This window comes from Photinus pyralis, unplaced genomic scaffold (assembly GCF_008802855.1).
Source record: "Photinus pyralis isolate 1611_PpyrPB1 unplaced genomic scaffold, Ppyr1.3 Ppyr1.4_LG6, whole genome shotgun sequence".
Classification (NCBI taxonomy): Eukaryota; Metazoa; Arthropoda; class Insecta; order Coleoptera; family Lampyridae; genus Photinus; species Photinus pyralis.
The window spans coordinates 38,789,045-38,806,139 of NW_022170663.1; the positions used below are offsets into that span (position 1 = coordinate 38,789,045).

Sequence of the window (17,095 nt, forward strand, 5' to 3'; positions counted from 1 at the left end):
CAAAGTAAACAAAGCCACAAGGTGTCGTACGCTCACAAAAGTAACTGCTAAGGGTAAAAAGAGTACGACGTAAGAAAAACCTCGCAGTTTGATTAATACAGTCCAAAAGTTAATTAACAAAATATTTTGTAAAAGTTTAGGCAAAGGCAAAGATAGTAAATGCATATACACAATGTTGGTTACACTCAAGGTTAAAAGCAAGTTTTTGGGAACAATGGGTCAGGTAGGAGCAGGTACCCAAATTCTGAGAAAGGGTTAAGAGTACAGGACGTGACTCATCTTTGGTGAAATAAAGTTCTTTTGTTAAAAGCAAGATGGAAAATTACATGGCCTTGTAAGACAAATTTAACTAAAAACAAGATGTGTGGAAAATACTGAATCGCCACTCATTTATCGCACATAGATTCTAAACTGAAGACCTTTGATCAGCGTAATCCCGCTCCTGCAAGATGGGTAGCCTGCCCCTGGTTTCGGGGTTTCGAGCCTACAGTTGAATGTCGAAAACAATCACGGAATTAGGTGTCGTACTTCAAATGGTTACAGTTTTTACCATCCCCGTGGCTGCTTCAGTCATGTAGAAAATTGTAGTAACAAACAACAAGCCAGTACATTCATCCAACGAATCGGTAATTTCCACATATTAAAATAAAATGATCAATACTTATTATGAATGTTACTTTAGGGACAAGACCAAGTAATCAACATCAATAAACATAAATTAAGCAAGCATTACACCAAAAACGTAAACAATTACAAACAATAGCATAACGGTATCACATAAATGTGTATTCTGGATGACGTTTTCCCGCCTTCAAAATGCAAGCATTCTATTGGTTTAGAGTTACCAGACCTTTCTAATAAAACAACCTTGATTCAAGACAAGATAATGAACGTAACCCCCGTTCGTGCGTTTTAGAAGGCGCAGGCAGCTTTTTCCTACCTAGAAATTGCATGGTTACGAACTCTCAAAAATGTATGTATGTATCGTCGCAAGTTGTATATACAGGGTGGAACCTCTCAGGACCATGGATAAAAAAGGCTCTTGCTCTATAACAGTCGGGGAGAAGATATGTGTATTGTTAATTGTGTTGAAGTGTGCGAAATTCAGTGATATTTTTAAATCAAGTGAAATGAGGGTGTTTTCAACATACTTATCAGTAGGTAATCACCTTATTGATGATGAAATTTGATTCAAACAGATTTTAGATTTACAAAAGATGACTAAATTTACCCGATCTCATTTTTCAGCATGTAAAAAAGGGCAGAACAATAACTGCACAGGCGTACACTCCAGCCAACAGTTCCTTTAGATCATTATACAGGGTGCCCATTACATTATGTATGGAATATAGTAAATATCGACTGTATACAACATTTTTCCATAAGAAAGTTGTTTAACATTTTATTTCCCATAATAAGGCAACAGTACTTACTGTTTTTATTTTAGAAAACAAATAACGAAACACCATTGAATTTTTTTAAATAGCAATGCACTCTTTAATTAGAGGCTCATTTAAGAGATATTTTTTTTCTCTTTTCAATGACGTAACACGTTAGCACCCGTGTAGAAGAAATTAAGTTTTATTTCAAGCCTTTTGTGATATGTTATGCCACTGCCTTGCAGTTATAGTATTTTACATTATTAGCCAGGTAAGTGAGTTTTTACTGGCGATAGGAGAAGTTGACCCAGTATACCTGCATGTTATAAATTATTGACACAACCTTATCGTTGCTTAGCAACCATATATGCTGTGACATGTATAACACGCCATTTTTAAACAAGACGCAGGTGAAGGTATAACGAAACGGGATGGACTTTGCATTGCAAGAGTAGGTACTTGGTTTTAATTTTAAAAGCCCATATACTAATACTTACCAAAAATCTTCCTCCGTAGTCGTTGCTTATACTGCAGCTGGAAAATGACAGATGACGTAACCTCATCAGCGATAAATGGCGCTTAATGTGACTTTAAAACAACAATTTGAATTTTTTGCGCGGTATGGAGCGAAAGGTACGGATGGTGACAAAATTACATTGACAAATACAGATTATTGGCTGCGACAGGCCAAAATTCTTGACGACAGGAAGGTTACCTTGACAGATACGGGTGTTTGTTTCAACAAAATGAGGTACCTAAAGGTCATAAGCACGTTTCGCCGATCCATAATACTTCTGCGATCAATTTTAGATCAAGAACTATAACTTTCCAACAGTTCATGGAATTTTTGGACGATTTATCTACGCTGAAAAAGTTGGACATGCAAAATTTGCAAACACAACTGACCGAATGCGGGATGCCGGGCGATGACGAGAAGAAACAGGAAAAGGTAATTTGGAAACGTTTCAAAACAGATCTAATCTTCGAAACTTGTTTTAGCCAAAAAAGAAATGAAATCTCGAGATCAGTCTGTAACAATACCTACCAGAAATATAATTACTATTTATTAAATTAGTATAACATTCAAACAATTTATTACATAATATGCATGGAAAATAATTTTTGAACATCAATCAAATATCGATGGCGTTAATTACATTTCACATAAAAGTTTCATATGATTGGTGTAGAGTGTATAGTGTATCTAATTAATTGTGTTTGCGCGTGAAATTAAATTTAAAAAAAGAATCTGGCACTAGCAGCGACTTAGATCTCGGAAGTCCGGGATTCCTGAACTAAATACACTTGGGATCCAGGTACGCTGCTTGTGGTAACGAATGTGCGGTGTTTCGCGCGAATTAAAGAAAGATTGCTTTCGGCTGTGTCGGCGCGATCTTCGGCAGCTTCCAATTCCCTTTGGAAGCGACGTACACGAGTTACACTTTGCTGGGACATGCCCTCCTAGAAAACAAGATTTAGGGAAAACCTGGAGAGGTGCAAAGGAGACGTACCTGTTCGGTGAGCTGTCTCTTGAAGAGCATGAGTTTCTGGTTGGACTTGTCGAGGGCCTCTGATAAGATGGAGATGTTCTTTTGGTCTTCTTCGCATTGAATCATCACTTCTTTGACGGTGCGTTCCTTCTTGCGGAGGATCTTGATGGTTTCGGCGTGGCGTCTCTTTTCTTCGTCAAGTTCCAATTCGATGTCGCGAATGCGAGCTTCAAGTTTGCCAATGATGCGTTTACCGCCAACAATTGCGTTAGCTTCGACTTCCTCAAGACGAACGGATAGGTTTTTAACTTCGATCTCCAGTGACTTCTTAATCGCCTCGATCTTCACCACTCGCTCCTGTTCCTCATGGAGAATCTCGACGGTGTGTTTTAATTCTACCTGTAAGTCTACGGTAAAATTGTGAACGGAAACTGGGCGACTATACCTGGACGCGTTGGTAACGTTCATCGGAAATACGCAACTCTTTCGTGATTTCCTCGTAGTCTGCTACAACAGTTTGGAGTTCCTGCTCGATCTTGACCTTGGTATTGTTCAAGTTAGCGTTGATTGTTCCCAATTCGTTGATTCTCGAGTGAGCTTCCTCATATTGTAATTCAACCGCTTTCTTGGCACGTAGGGCCTAGATCGAAAATGTGAAAGTTACGCCAACAAATAGAATGGAAATCTTACAGATTCGTAGTTGCCACGGATTTCTTCACATTCGGCCATCAAGGCTTGGTACTTCCTTTGGGTGACGCTAAGCGAGTCCATGGTAATTTGCAATTGGCGATTAATTTCGTCATATTGGGCGGTGATCTCGTTGAGTTGGAGAGATTGCTTCTTGACGGTCTTCTGAAGATCGATGTTAGTCTTGTTTGCGACATCCAGTGACATTTCCAACTCGGTGATTTGAATTTGCAACTTCTTCTTAATACGAGCCACTTCGGATTTGAGCCTGGTTTCCGCTTCAACGACGCGTGCATTTAGTTGTTCGATTTCAATGCTGGTCTGCTTGCTACGGATTTGCAAGTAATTAAATATAAATTGTACAATGAATGAGAAAGATGAAAAATGCGACCGGGTTAGTATAGTGATTTTGTTTTGACATAATGTCAATACTAATGAAATTGAAAGTAAATTTAGACTTGCTTTTAACGTAATCTAACTTGGCACTTGTGTACATAAATTAATAATCTGCACAAATGGCCGTTTCTATTTCCGTCCGCGCACACTACCTTTTATCGTAGAAAAAATCGGTAGTTTTTCTACTAAAGCCTTGCAAATCGGTACTGAGTTGACTCAATGGCTGGGTGATATTCTCATCCACACAATCGCTAACACTTCGATTGATAATTTTCACCCTCCGTTTAATATTGACTTGTTGGCCCATACTAAGATCGCTTTCGATATGCTCTGCGATCTTCTTTCTACTTTTGGATAACAATTGATCCTCAATGCACTTCGCAGATTTTCCACGTAAGTGTCTTTGCATTCCCTTCAGTTCACGTTCGACTTCTCTATCAAGATCAGGATCATAATCCAGAGCGTCTGCCATCTTCGATCTCACTTTACTAATTTGCCTACAAAGATCCTGTTTTTTTCTTCGACCCTTTTCGATCTTCACTTTATCGGTTAAAGACGCCGCCGAAACTGATTTACTCAATTCAAAACCACTAAATCTGTATTCGCGCAAGTCCCTTCGCACACTGGCACGTTCCGATAGTCGTGCAAGGTCCGGATCACTATAACTTTGCACTAATTTTCTCGACCTGCTGTAGTGCTCCAAGTCTCTGGGTAGGAGGGGATGCCTTGCATGAACTCCTTTCGCTCTTTTCTCAATGTAATCAATCATGGGCCTATAAAAACTGGAACCAAAGCCATAATTGTTCTCATAAAACCTTGTTTGAGGTTTTTGCCAGTTGTACTTTGAGGAACTCGGGCGCGACATTATTTTCAAATTGGGCTATCAAATACTTTTTGTACTACTTATACTTATACCAAATTTGATGTCTGTTTGCCAAACCAATAGCATATCGTTTCACTCATTAGCTGGCTCGTGTTATTTATAGATGATATTTAGCTCTGCAATTGCAATTTGTTGGCGATCTCACTTGCTTTTGTACTATTTTTGATTAACAACATTCGGCGATTGACGTTTCGGTCACATTTTCCGAAGAAAATAAAGACTGGGAATTGACAAAATTAAAAAAAAAATTCGCTCAGGAAAGATGCGGAGAACCTTAAGGGCAATTTTCGTTACATAGTGTTTGTGATTAAAATTCCTTTGCCTCCAATTTTAATTAATTGGCTTGGATCCATTCGGTTGTGTAAAGCAGGTAGGTACTGAGACACATATTGCAATAAGCATTTCGTAACATACGTTTCTCAATCTAACATTTGGAGACAATCCGTTCATTAACAAGAGACAATGTGCGAAAACTGGTACAGACAGTTACATAATGCCACTGGCGCCAGATTGCGATATTTATGTAGGTACTGTGAGATTGTTTACATACAGACTAAAAGTCTAAAACCCCATTTGGGATCAAGTTTTTGTAGAACTTGATCCATTTCAATTTGAAAAATGTCTTTACACAGATACCACCCGCACATCTGCGCATTGGCGATTATGCCCTTTTATGTTTAAAAATGCTTGCATCAATTTTGGTTCCAATCGGTTCAACCGTTTAGCCGGAAATGCGAGTACAGACCGACCGACAGATAGGCCGACATCATCGAGATTTTGTTTGATTCGTATTCCTGGTGCTTCTAAACGTGTATTTCCGTCAAAAAAGTGGGGGGGTCATTTTTTCCCCAATGCAACGCCTCCCTTACTCACGTGCGGGTGGTAAAAATTTGTGCACTTTATATACAGAGTGTTCCTAAATATGATCTAATTCTTTATTTTGGTTTATGATTAAAAATCTACATCAACATATATCCGCAAAGATTGCGTTGTAGATCTACAGTTTAGTGTTAAAATTTCAAGGTTTTTAAATTTTTTCCTTAAATCTCCTGCAGTTTTTGAGATTCGCTTAGATAAGTTACGCTGAAGGGCTTACATCATTTGCCATTTCAATACTGATGAGAATCTAAAGGGTGTTGTTGTTTAGAGATCATGTTCCTTCCATTATCTAACCTCCCCTGCACTTTTTCGGTGCGCTACTGGTATAGATTGTGAAACGTGTGTTTTGTGTAGAAACTTGTGCGTCTCTTGTAATTTTTTCGTATCTGTCTACAGTTGAACTATAACACCCTGTAGTTCGATAACGAATCTTTTGCGGACCTATGTTTACATGAACTTTTAGTCATAAAATAAGCCCAAAATTAGTCCCTTCCATATTGACATTATATTTAGGAACACCCTGTGTAATAAAAAATAGTGATTGTTATTTAAAAAAATATCTGCCGCCCCTTGACGGCACAGATGTACGCCACTGACCACGTTTTATAAATTATGAATACCATAAAAAGTTATTTGTTGCTTTGAAGATATATTCCACCCTGTATGGACATACATAAATTGTGCACAAGTCTTGTGCAGATAAAACGCATTTTTTTTTACCGAAATAGCTTTTGTTTTGACATAACCAATGGATATATTTTTTGCATACGTCTCAATCGCCCTTTGTGAGTACCCCCTCCACCCCGCACTTTTATAAGAGGACAGAAAGAAGGGCAGTAGATGTCAGAAAACGGTTCCTTTCGTTGAGATCTTTAATTAGAATACAATGAAAGATAGAACCCCCCCCGCCCCGTCGCTCACTGATCCCGAAGAGTCGTACGGGAAAGTTATAGTTTGTACAAACCAATTTATTTCGATGAGACCTTTCATGAAGGGTAGAACATGTGTTACCTCCTCCCCCCATTTTCTAAAGTTTAATTTGGCACCACTAAAGGCATGCGTATGCAAAATCTGAGACCAATTGGTTGTCGTATGTAAAAGTTATGCACGTTTTACTTTTAAAAACAGCACCTCTGGAAATAATTCGAGGGGGGGGGGGGTTAGACAGCGAAATTTGATGGTCGTCTAGTGGTGCCAAGTTGAACACATGTTCTACCCTTCATGGTACTCTAGTGAAACGTCTCAACGAAAGGAATTAATTTATACTAACCATAGTCTTCCTCCTGGATCCCTTGTCGTGATCGGTTATAATTCCTTATATCTTAAGAGTGAATTGTCAAAGGAAAGTACCTACAAAGGGCGATTGGGACGTTTGGAAGAAATATAACTATTGGGCATTTAAATAAAATTTGATACATAGCCACTTGGAATAAAAGCAAATATAACACTAGTTTCAAAATTTGGTTTTGCGCATGCGCAGTGACAACTTTCTTATTTATGGAGGCATTTAAATAAAATTTGATACACAACCACTTGGAATAAAAAAAAATTTAACATCAGTTTCAAAATTTAGTTTTGCGCATGTGCAGTGCCAACTTTCTCTTATGGAAGAAATTTCGCAGGGATGTTTAAAAAAATGCGCTTTACTTGCACAAGGGTTGTGCACAATTTGTACTTGTTTTTAATTCTTAAAAAAGCCGCTAAAAACCAAAGGAAACACGAAAGATCTTTGGGCACAAAGCAAGTTCAAACGAAAATTACAGTTTTGGGAGTGCAATAATGTGGAGAATCCAGTTTACGAAATGTTACAAAATTGTTTCGAGTGACAACTATGCCTACCTAAGAAGCGTTTGCTGCTCAAATTTCAAGAAAGTATCTTCACAAAAGGAAAATTGATTATGCGCACACATGGACGCGTTCTTTCTTTTGGTTAGAAGGGTTTATTCTTGCGGTGAAAATCTCCACAAACAAGAAAGTTTATTTTACGCATGCGCGCACAGTATCTTCGGCTTTCGGCTGATCTTGTACGTTCTGCGCATGCGTGAATTTGTCGTGGGAACGTTGGTAATCAGTAAAGTATTTTCTGAAACTATTTTGGTGGCTTTTCGGCCATAGGAGCGAGCGATTCTTTATCTCATGCAATAGTAAGAAAATGGTCATTCCATTAAAAAAAACTGAGTTTTTAGTCTTTGAAGTTTCATAAATTTGGATCTGCATAGGGGCGGTCGTACGCAACTTAACTTTTTTTAGGTGCAAAGAAAGCCCTATTCATTCTCTATGCACTGATAAAAATAGGTTACCATGACTACAACCGTTTTCAAGTAATCAATTATCTAAGGTACCATCTGCATCCGCCATTTTTTTTCTTAAAGTCAAAATAACTTAAAAACCATAAATGGCAGATATATCGACATGTGGGTATCAAAAGAACTGAAATATCATGTAGAATCCAAAAATGCAATAAAAATTAGATGTTGCCATTTAAAATAACGGAGTTACTATCTACTTCCGGGGTTTCCGGAAGTGCGACCATTTTGAAAATATTACATTGATTCGGCCTTCAGGAGTAACTCCTAAGTACAAATTTTCAAAAACTTACCTATTTTACTTTCCCAGAAACGTTTAACTAAAGCTCCCAAAAAACACCCTGTATACGATATGTACCTTATTTCGCAATACGTCTCGATACCGTACTGTTCATATCTGAGACCCACTAACACAAAGCGCCTCATTTTTTAAAGAAGATTACCCGAATGCTTAGAGCAAGAGAATGATTTATGAAGATTCTAAAAATTTTAAGTCTTCAAGTTCTGGAGGTTCTCAAGATTTTTAAAAGATTCTGTGCGGATTCTTCTGAAACAAATTTTAAGGTTCTAACAAAATTTCAGAGGTTCTAAAGATCTAATATCAATTCTAAAAAATAATTGTAAAAAGGTCTTTAAAACCTCAAAGGACAATTCCGTGGAAGCTGATTTTAAAAAAAGAAGTATGTTTGGCGTATATAGAGGCTGGAGATACATTAACCTTTAAATACAATGTTGTTATTTTACAGTCTTTATATCAACAATTTTTAAACAATGTTAGTCTGTATATAAAAGGCACGGTGTCTTGATTTAGCTTTGCTGATTTTGTTCATGCTAAAAGGTAGCCTCACTTTGTTTTGGTCAGTTTGCTTTATGAGTTCATTCAGTTAGGGCAGTTGAAAAAAAATTGCCATACTATACCTAATTCAATTTTTGTGTACATAGTTTGTGCTCCATATAACAAAAGGGGATGCGCTTAGTTGTAGGTAATTGTAATTATTCGCTTTATTGTAATGCCTTCAGCTACTTGTAAATTAGGGGTAGGCAACCCTTGAATTTATTCGTTTTTGCTTGTTTCACTTTAAATGTTATTGCTATTTTGATTTGTCTGAGATTGGCCAGTTGTCAATGTTCACTCGATGTTTAAACTTAGTTAGATTGACTAGTGAATTCAATTCTTTTTGAATGTCATTAACTGTTTCGTCCGTGCAGAGGGAAATGCCGAAGCTAGAAAATTACTTAGCGACATTCATCTCGAATACCACTTTAGTTTAAGGTTACCGTATCTAGGACCTTAGATACCTTCCGGGGAAGGTCAGGCTAATTAACAAGATATTTCGTGTACTTTTTATGTAAGAGACTTCGGAATGATATTTTTCACAAATGGGACAGGAGTGGACTTCCTTTGAAATCTATTTGATATTGTTCTTTAGGGACACGCGATTTGTCGTTTTAGTTTTTTGTCCATAGATGCCTTTAATTTGTTGATTTTTCCATGTTGTTTCAACAGTTGATTTATTTCTTGGAATCTATGTATGTGCGTCAGGCTTTTTCTTGTTGGTTCTTTTTTCCTGTCGATTTCGGTTTTGGTTCGCATCGTAAAATCAAGTTAACATGCCTAAAAATCTTCACTATTCTCATATCTTTTTACGTGCCAGACTACATTTACTGCTTTCCATTTGAGTGAAAGAGCAGCTCTGAGCTGTACCGTACACGATGCCCCGTGTTCCTTTTAAGAAAGCTTCAAGCTCTGACGCGCTCGAAATTGGATTTCCCTTGTCCCTTCATGCACCACCTATTTGCTTGGGGCTTGAAACACTTTTGTGGTTATTTACGTACTGTGAATATCAATTCAAATGTGTGCAAAATGAACAACTTGCAAAACGAGCTGCTCCGAACGAACTGCATCAGAGCTTCACGCACTCAAATGGAAAGCAGTAATTCTCTTCCCGGTAGTGGCTCACGTCCCTACACATAAAACAACCATCCGTGATATATTAATGTAGGATCATAGTTCCTGCCCATTGCTCGCAAAATTTGAAAGTGGGGGGCGAAAGATCTGTTACTTCCGACGTAAAAATCGCTGCTCGGGGACCGTTAAGAAGGCAGTAAAAAAATTGCACGGAAGGTGAAATCCTGAAGATGAAATGAAACTTCAAAAAGAGTAAGTAGGTACAAGGGTGTCTCATCGACACTTTTGCGATTCTTGAATAATCTCCCAAAACATTACATCAATAATTAATTCATAAAATATTTAAAAACATTCAAAAATTTTTGTGAAACATGTCTGTAGTTAGGTTTATGATATTTATTTTTTTTAATCTTTTTGAATTTTTTTGAAACGCTTGAATCTTTTTCGATATCATCCCTTGTGTGTTATACATAAAAAAAAAGTTTAAAATGCTATCTTTTTAGATTGAAATATACCGAGTGTTCTATTTTAAAAAATGAGGTTAGGTCCGATAATTTTTTTACCTGACCATCTTAATTAATTAATTAATTAATAGTCACAAGTCAGACAAGTAGCAAGATAAGCGAGTTCTAGGTATTTTATGTTGGTTCACATTCTCTTTTTCAAAAATTGAAATTCTATGGTGAATGAAGTGAATTTCGGAGCTAAAACTTTTATTGCAACTTACCGAATAGCTTCGATTTCCTCATCCTTCTCATGCAAGCGCTTCTCGGCTTCGTGACGGAATTGCGCATACTCAGATGATAGACGGTGAGCGCGTTGCTCCTCAGCTTTACGGCCCTAAATAAATTCAGGGCTAGATGGCATCGTGACCTATTTCGATCATACTTACAGCCTCCGCTTCCTTGTACGCGGCGGTGAGCTCCTCGCGCTCGTTCTCCAACCGACGAACTTCGAGTTCCATCTCGTGCAGGCGACGGGTTAGTTCGGTGATGGTGTTGCGGGCATCGGTGAGATCGTCTGCAAGAGTACGTGAGACACGAGCGGAACGTGAAAAAGCTTACCGGCGAGTTTTTTGTTTTCGCGCGCGAGGGCGTCGCGTTGTTCGCGGGTCTTGTCCAGTTCGTGGCTGAGACGTTGAAGCTCTGCTTGTTTGTTGCGGAGATCGCGTTGGGCTTGGTCGTAAAGTTGAATGGTTTCGTCGAGACGGCTCTTCAGTTCAATATTAAGTCGTTCCAATTGTTCAACGCGCTTTTGCAATTCGCGAGCGGTGTTGTTGGCTTTTTCCAAATCAATAATAAGCACTTCCACTTCGGATTGCAAGCGCGACTTTTGCTTCTCGAGGTTATTCACTTTGACCAAGAGCGACTCGATGTGCTCCTCCATCTCGGTAATTCTGATATTGTACTTGCGGCGCAGTTCCTCAACCTCCTCGGCGTGAGCGACGCACTCGGTGTCGTACTTGGATTTCCAAATTTGAACCTCCCCTTGGGATTTGACCAGTTGCCTTTCCAAGTCTAAACGCGCCTCACTCTCTTCCTCGAGCTGAACGCGTATGGACTCCAATTCAACCTCAACCTGGTGAAGTTGCGCTTCCAAAAGGGACCGTTTCCTTTCGTCATCCTCGGCACGACGTCTCGCATCTTCCAATTGACCAGCAAGTTGAGTTTTCAGATACACCGCGTTTTCAAGATTCACCTAAAAATAACCTCGGTCATCGCGTTGTTAGACTATTACGCCATCTTACCTTAATGTCTTGCACTTCCTTGATGAGTTCGATGTTTTCTTGAGACAAACGCGTTTTGTGTGATGTGATATCGACGATGGTGCGGTTGAGCTCCTCGATCCTAACGTTGAGTTCGGAAATGCTAATTTCCAATTTCTCGACATGCTTGATCGATAAGAATTTCTCCTTGTTCAGACTGTCTACTTGTGCGATAAGTTCGTATACTTCAGCTTGGAACTTACTTTTTTCTTTGTCAGATCTAAAAAATTAGCTACTATTGAAGCACAGTGCACTTGGAGGAAAAACATTGTTTGGTATTAATAAGTTGAGGCTTAAAAAATTCTTAAAAAATGCGCTAAAAACTGAAAAGAGGAAATATATAAGTAACACAACACTGAGGAATGAAGGAAAGCCTATAAAAGACTAAACGATTCGAGAAGGATGGAAACTATAAGTCAAGGGAGAAATTGCTAGACTGTAAAGAGATAGAAGAGGCTGAAAAGTTAGGGAGACATGTTGTGTACAAGAGAATAAACGATGTAGTTTGGGATGGAAAGTCTAAAGGAAATTGCGGGAAAGAAGTAGAGGATGCGAATGATGTCTTAAAAAACAAAGAAGATGGAACAAACGCAGCAAGATATGGGAAACCACCAGAAATGAAGAGGGAATCAGATAGTGATCCCATTTGATTCGATTTTTTACTTAAATTTTTTCGACTTTGTATATGGGCGAGTAGTCCTTGAATACGGTTTTCACAATGAGGACTGTTTTTTTTGTATCAGTGGACATTTTGTAGTTTCGGTTATCCAGAGCAATAATTTGTAGGCGCTAATTTAAAATTTAAAAAATATATAACATTTAGGGAAAGCCAGCGGTCACATTTTATACCAAAAGAATTACAATCCGATGGGTCTTAGATACTACACCCTGTATATGCGTTATGCGATTTTGATTAGGACTCTCTTCGACGTGGAGACAACTATATTTCCAATAAAAATAGGTTTTTTAAACTTATTTTTTCCGGTTTCACATAAAATGAAACGTTATACTCAAAACGAATCACCGATCAAAACTTGCACATCTGTTAATTTATTTATTTAGATAGCTATAGGAAGAAGTTTATTAAGAGGGAGGTTTACGTTAGTGTTAGCATTTATCCCAGCACCTCACTTTAAAACTATAATATGCACCGCCCCATCGAAAAAGAGTGAGAGGGGGGGAGGATCGCAATGGATATATTTCTTGCAAACGTCTCAATAGCCCTTTGTGAGTACCCTCTTCCGACAATTCGTTCTTGAGGTATAAGGGAATATGGGTACATTCATGATAAGATATCGAGCAGGAGGGCTATGGTTGGTAGAAATTAATTCGTTTCGTTGTGACTTTTCATTAGATTACCATGAAGGATAAAACTACTTCCACCCCAACCCCCCTCCACCCGGACTTTGATAAGAGGACAGAGAGAAGGGGAGTAGAAAACGGTTCCTTTCGGTGAGACCTTTAATTAGAATACAATAAGATAAAATTAATTTTTAACCCCCCCCCCCCCCTGCCAGGCCCCGTCGCTCACTGATCTCGAAAAATAGTCGCACAGGAAAGTTACAGTTTGTACAAACCAATTTATTACGATGAGACCTTTCATTAGAATACCATTAAGGGTAGAACATGTGCCCCCCCCCCCCCCGTTTTACTTTCAAAAACAGCATCACAGGAAATAATTAGTGCGAAATTGGATGGTCGTCTGGCACATCTTCAAGGTATAGGCTACCTAACCTACTTCAAAAAATTACAGGATTCTACGACTATTCCCCTAGACGTAGTTCGAAACGGCAGAAGTGGGTCCGGACGGACGGACGGACAAAACGCAAACAATAGCACTTTTTTTTTAATTCTTAGCAAATGCGCTAAAAAAATAAATTTTACATATTTTACGTTTTGATTATTGGTGATCTCTTGAAATCACGTAAAAATGACGACATCATAATTGATGAGTGATGACGTTTACATCAACTTAAATGTGTCTAAATCTTTCCAAAAATGATTCGTTTTTATTACTTTTTACTATTTGTTGTTATTCTGCGTTTGCTACTTTGCTAGTTGAATCCTAAGAAATAATTTAAAAATGGAATACGCCTTATCTGAGAGAACTGAAATAATTTAGCGAATATTCTAGAAATCCAGATAGACATCGAGGTGCTATGAAAGATTGGTCATCACTGATTGAGTGATCAGAAACGAGAGCGTATGTGACGCGGTCTTTCCGATAAATGCGATAAGCCGACTTCGGAGACTGTCTGAGAAAATTCTAGGACTTTTCCATTTACTGTTTAAGCATTACCGAAATGCAATATTAGTAATCAATAGTTCGCCCTCGTGTTATGTTATAATTGTGAGTAATAATTACCTACTGTTATAATATAATCCATTTCAAGTCTGTTGTGAATTTATTGTGAAGTAATTGTACATAAATAGATTTACTTACGTTACAATAATCGTTTTTCATGGATCTCTTAAACCGATATGCACGGAGAACTACTCGAGTATTCAATGAAACGCATCCCCATAAGGAATATCGGGCATAGGTAAGTAAGTCATGGAAGTTTCAGGACACGATGTAGGTAATGTGTTAATTTTCATGTAATTCTAATCCTTAATTGCTATTTGTGTTGCCTATATTGTTCCTATATATCTATAGTGTGGTTCCTGAACTTGACCCCTGACCTGTTTGATTAACTTCTGGTCACCTCTGTCACCTTATCTTTGACACACGAAAATTAACATGTTACAACAAGATCAGTGATTGACTAAAATTCATAAAATTCTAAAGTGGGAAAGACGAAGAATTTGTACTTTCTCAGCAAGATGGGGCCCCGACACATTATGCTGTTGATGTTAGAGAGTGGCCCAATCGACGGTATCCAGGTAAATGAATTGGCAAAGGAGGTACCATAGAATGTCTCTTGTCTCTCCACTTAACCCCATTCAATTTCTTTCTTTGGACACATTTGGAAACGATATTTGAAAATTTGAAAGACCTCCCAATGACAATATTTAGAATAACATGTGAATGTAGACAAATTATAAGATACACTTTTGTGAATGTCCTTGAAGAATTTCAACACCTACTGTATATTATTGTCTGTGTACTAGTTGAGACCATTTTGAGTGTTTCACAAAATAAATTTTCTACAATGAAATGAGTGAAATTCATTTGTTTTGATTTTTAAAATTAATTCCAGACCATCCAAATTTGATTTTTAGGGAATTTTTGTAAAGAGAATTTTATAGCTTTTAAGATGATGTGATGTGAGGGGGGATGCGGGGGTGAATGTTAACACTAGGTAAACCTTACATTAAACTTCCCTCTAGCCATTTAATGGACGTGTTTTTGTAATTTTTAATTTTTATTAAACTATAAATTACAATCGGTGGTTCGTTTTGATTTGTTAATGGAAAAAATATGATTCGGTTCGAAGAACCAATTTGATGCCTACTATTGTTCAATCATCAATCGCGAATAAATCAACGAACCCAAAATATTTTAATAGAAACCTTTTAGAAATCCTCAAAATAAATCCCGTTTATTTTAGACAACAATAGAAATGCCAACGGTTCCAAAAACACTTCAACTGATTGTTCAATTAAATTTCATTTCCCAAGTATAGGTAACATGTTTATAATCGCCTCTAGCATTATTTTCCTCCCGATTGAATGGTCCTTCGATTCAAACGAAATTGAATTATTTGGTTTGGAAACCGAGTTAATGACACGAAATCGAAAATTTTGCGCGGTCAGTCACAAACATCAAAAGTAGGTAGGTACCGAATTTTTTTTGCATGTTGCTCTAAACTGTATTTTTTTGCATCTTATTGTGTTGATGTAGGTAGTCGATATTAAATTTAAAACGCCGTTTATAAATTCCATTCAGTTGCGGTAATTGTAACCAAAAGAACGTAACATCGGGCAAGAGCCCAGGACAAATATGGCGAGGCTTAACGCGCTATTTATATCTATCAATGTCCTAGCTAGTGTTACGCTGCGTGTTTTCTCATTATTATTTTTACGCACCTCCACTTATTAATACCAGAAGGGCAACGGTAATAATCACCTGGCTTTAAGTTTAGATAAGATCTCAATCTGTTCCTGAAAGTCGACAATAACTTCTTGGTGTTTCCTTTTTAACAGCTGGGCCGTTTCCTCCGACTCCAGGTGAACGTCGTCGAGTAGTTTGCGAATCTTTAGCAATTCGGAATCGCGCTTTTTGTTTACTTCGATCTGTAAAAGTTGAATGTTAGCATCTCTTAATCGATCTATGCAAGTGTCGTACTTGGGTTTCGACTCCGCCTTCCGCCTCTTCCAAACGTTCAGAAAGCTGGATCACCTGCACGCTTAGGTCTGCCTTTTCTCGTTCAATCTATTTGGGTCGATACATTATTAGACCGATAAACAAAATTAGAACAATTGCAAATAATGTTAGTAGCAGAAAAGTGGATGTGCACTGGCGGCCTTCCAAGTGAAGTTTTTGGAATTTTGAAGATCAATATTTGCAAACTCATCCAAATTGAGGCTACACCAAAAAACCAAAAATAGCCTCGATTGCAAATTGCACAACTACAATATTTTTTGGCACATTCCACGCACACAAAAATATTTGGAATAACGTGTATTTTAAGTTACGTGAATATAATATGCTTTTTTTAATTATAGAAATGGCATCTTTCCAAGTCTATCGACTGTATGAGTTAGTCACAGTGCATAGATTCAGCAGTTAAATTTAGACGCGGGATTTTCTGCAACATTACCAGTGTATTCGAAGCGGACCGTTAGTAAATTAGGTCAAAAGATTAAAAAAAAAAAGAATCTCACCCTAGCTCGAAATTCCCTTTCTGATTCCAAATCATCGGAGAGCAAACGGATTTTGTCCTAAAAACCAAAAATGCTTAGCCTTTTTCTGGTAGCTAATTGACAACACGTTCACTAATCACAATATCACATATCTAATCGCAATACCTCAAGCCTAGAAAGGGCACTAAGATCGGCGCTGTATTCGATGTTAACATCAGCCGTTGATCCTCCAGAACGGTAAGTATACCGAGATGTTCTTGACGTAGCCATTTCGTTTGGTTGATGTTGTACTTTGATATTTGACAAAAAAAATGCACTGACCGTTGATAGATTTCAAACAGTCGTGAAACCCGCGTGCCGGTGTCGCTTTACGGTAGACGTTTGTTCGTTCGTTTGAGCGTCGCGACGGTGCAAATTAAAATAAAAGCTTGACTTTCAGCGTCGGCGCATGCGCTCTTCCCCCCGAGCAATTCCCATACTTTATACAGTGCATATGACTCATTTTTATATAGCTCAATAGAAATTTCGTTTTACTCATTCTGACCCCTTACGCATTCCAATCATCTTCAGTCACTTGCAGGGGAAATAAACACGC

The 17,095-nt window shown here is 38.0% G+C and overlaps 3 protein-coding genes across 4 annotated transcripts; 1 reads left to right on the forward strand and 2 right to left on the reverse strand.

Moving 5' to 3' along the window:
• Positions 1-1,513: 1,513 nt before the first annotated feature.
• On the forward strand, positions 1,514-2,632 carry LOC116173869 (TPPP family protein CG45057-like). Of its 2 annotated transcripts, none has more exons than XM_031491591.1 (4): positions 1,514-1,834; positions 1,896-2,130; positions 2,190-2,328; positions 2,379-2,632. In XM_031491591.1, the coding sequence occupies exons 2-4, from the start codon at positions 1,952-1,954 to the stop codon at positions 2,391-2,393; spliced, it is 333 nt and encodes a 110-aa protein (XP_031347451.1). In that variant the 5' UTR covers positions 1,514-1,834; positions 1,896-1,951; the 3' UTR covers positions 2,394-2,632. The 2 variants fall into 2 exon arrangements, with proteins under 2 accessions (XP_031347451.1, XP_031347450.1); XM_031491590.1 differs by having other exon boundaries at positions 1,516-1,830.
• On the reverse strand, positions 2,457-16,916 carry LOC116173867 (paramyosin, long form-like). The gene is made up of 12 exons (XM_031491588.1): positions 16,666-16,916; positions 16,522-16,578; positions 15,983-16,069; positions 15,764-15,930; positions 11,677-11,914; positions 10,994-11,627; positions 10,822-10,949; positions 10,657-10,769; positions 3,560-3,884; positions 3,315-3,509; positions 2,891-3,268; positions 2,457-2,840 (listed from the first exon to the last, which is right to left on the reverse strand). Exons 1-12 carry the CDS (start codon positions 16,768-16,770, stop codon positions 2,646-2,648), a joined length of 2,622 nt encoding a protein of 873 aa, XP_031347448.1. The 5' UTR covers positions 16,771-16,916; the 3' UTR covers positions 2,457-2,645.
• Positions 4,101-5,786, reverse strand: LOC116173868 (paramyosin, short form-like). The gene has a single exon (XM_031491589.1). The coding sequence runs from the start codon at positions 4,815-4,817 to the stop codon at positions 4,101-4,103; it is 717 nt and encodes a 238-aa protein (XP_031347449.1). The 5' UTR covers positions 4,818-5,786.
• Positions 16,917-17,095: the final 179 nt, after the last annotated feature.

Coding starts and splice junctions, on each gene's coding strand:
- LOC116173869 (XM_031491591.1), top strand. CDS start 1,952: ATGGCGCTTAATGTGACTTTAAAACAACAATTTGAATTTTTTGCGCGG. Junction 2,131..2,189: donor GTTTGTTTCAACAAAATGAG/GTACCTAAAGGT, acceptor GATCAATTTTAG/ATCAAGAACTATAACTTTCC.
- LOC116173868 (XM_031491589.1), bottom strand. CDS start 4,817: ATGTCGCGCCCGAGTTCCTCAAAGTACAACTGGCAAAAACCTCAAACA.
- LOC116173867 (XM_031491588.1), bottom strand. CDS start 16,770: ATGGCTACGTCAAGAACATCTCGGTATACTTACCGTTCTGGAGGATCA. Junction 16,579..16,665: donor GTGCCCTTTCTAGGCTTGAG/GTATTGCGATTA, acceptor TTTGGTTTTTAG/GACAAAATCCGTTTGCTCTC. Junction 15,931..15,982: donor AAGGCGGAGTCGAAACCCAA/GTACGACACTTG, acceptor CAACTTTTACAG/ATCGAAGTAAACAAAAAGCG.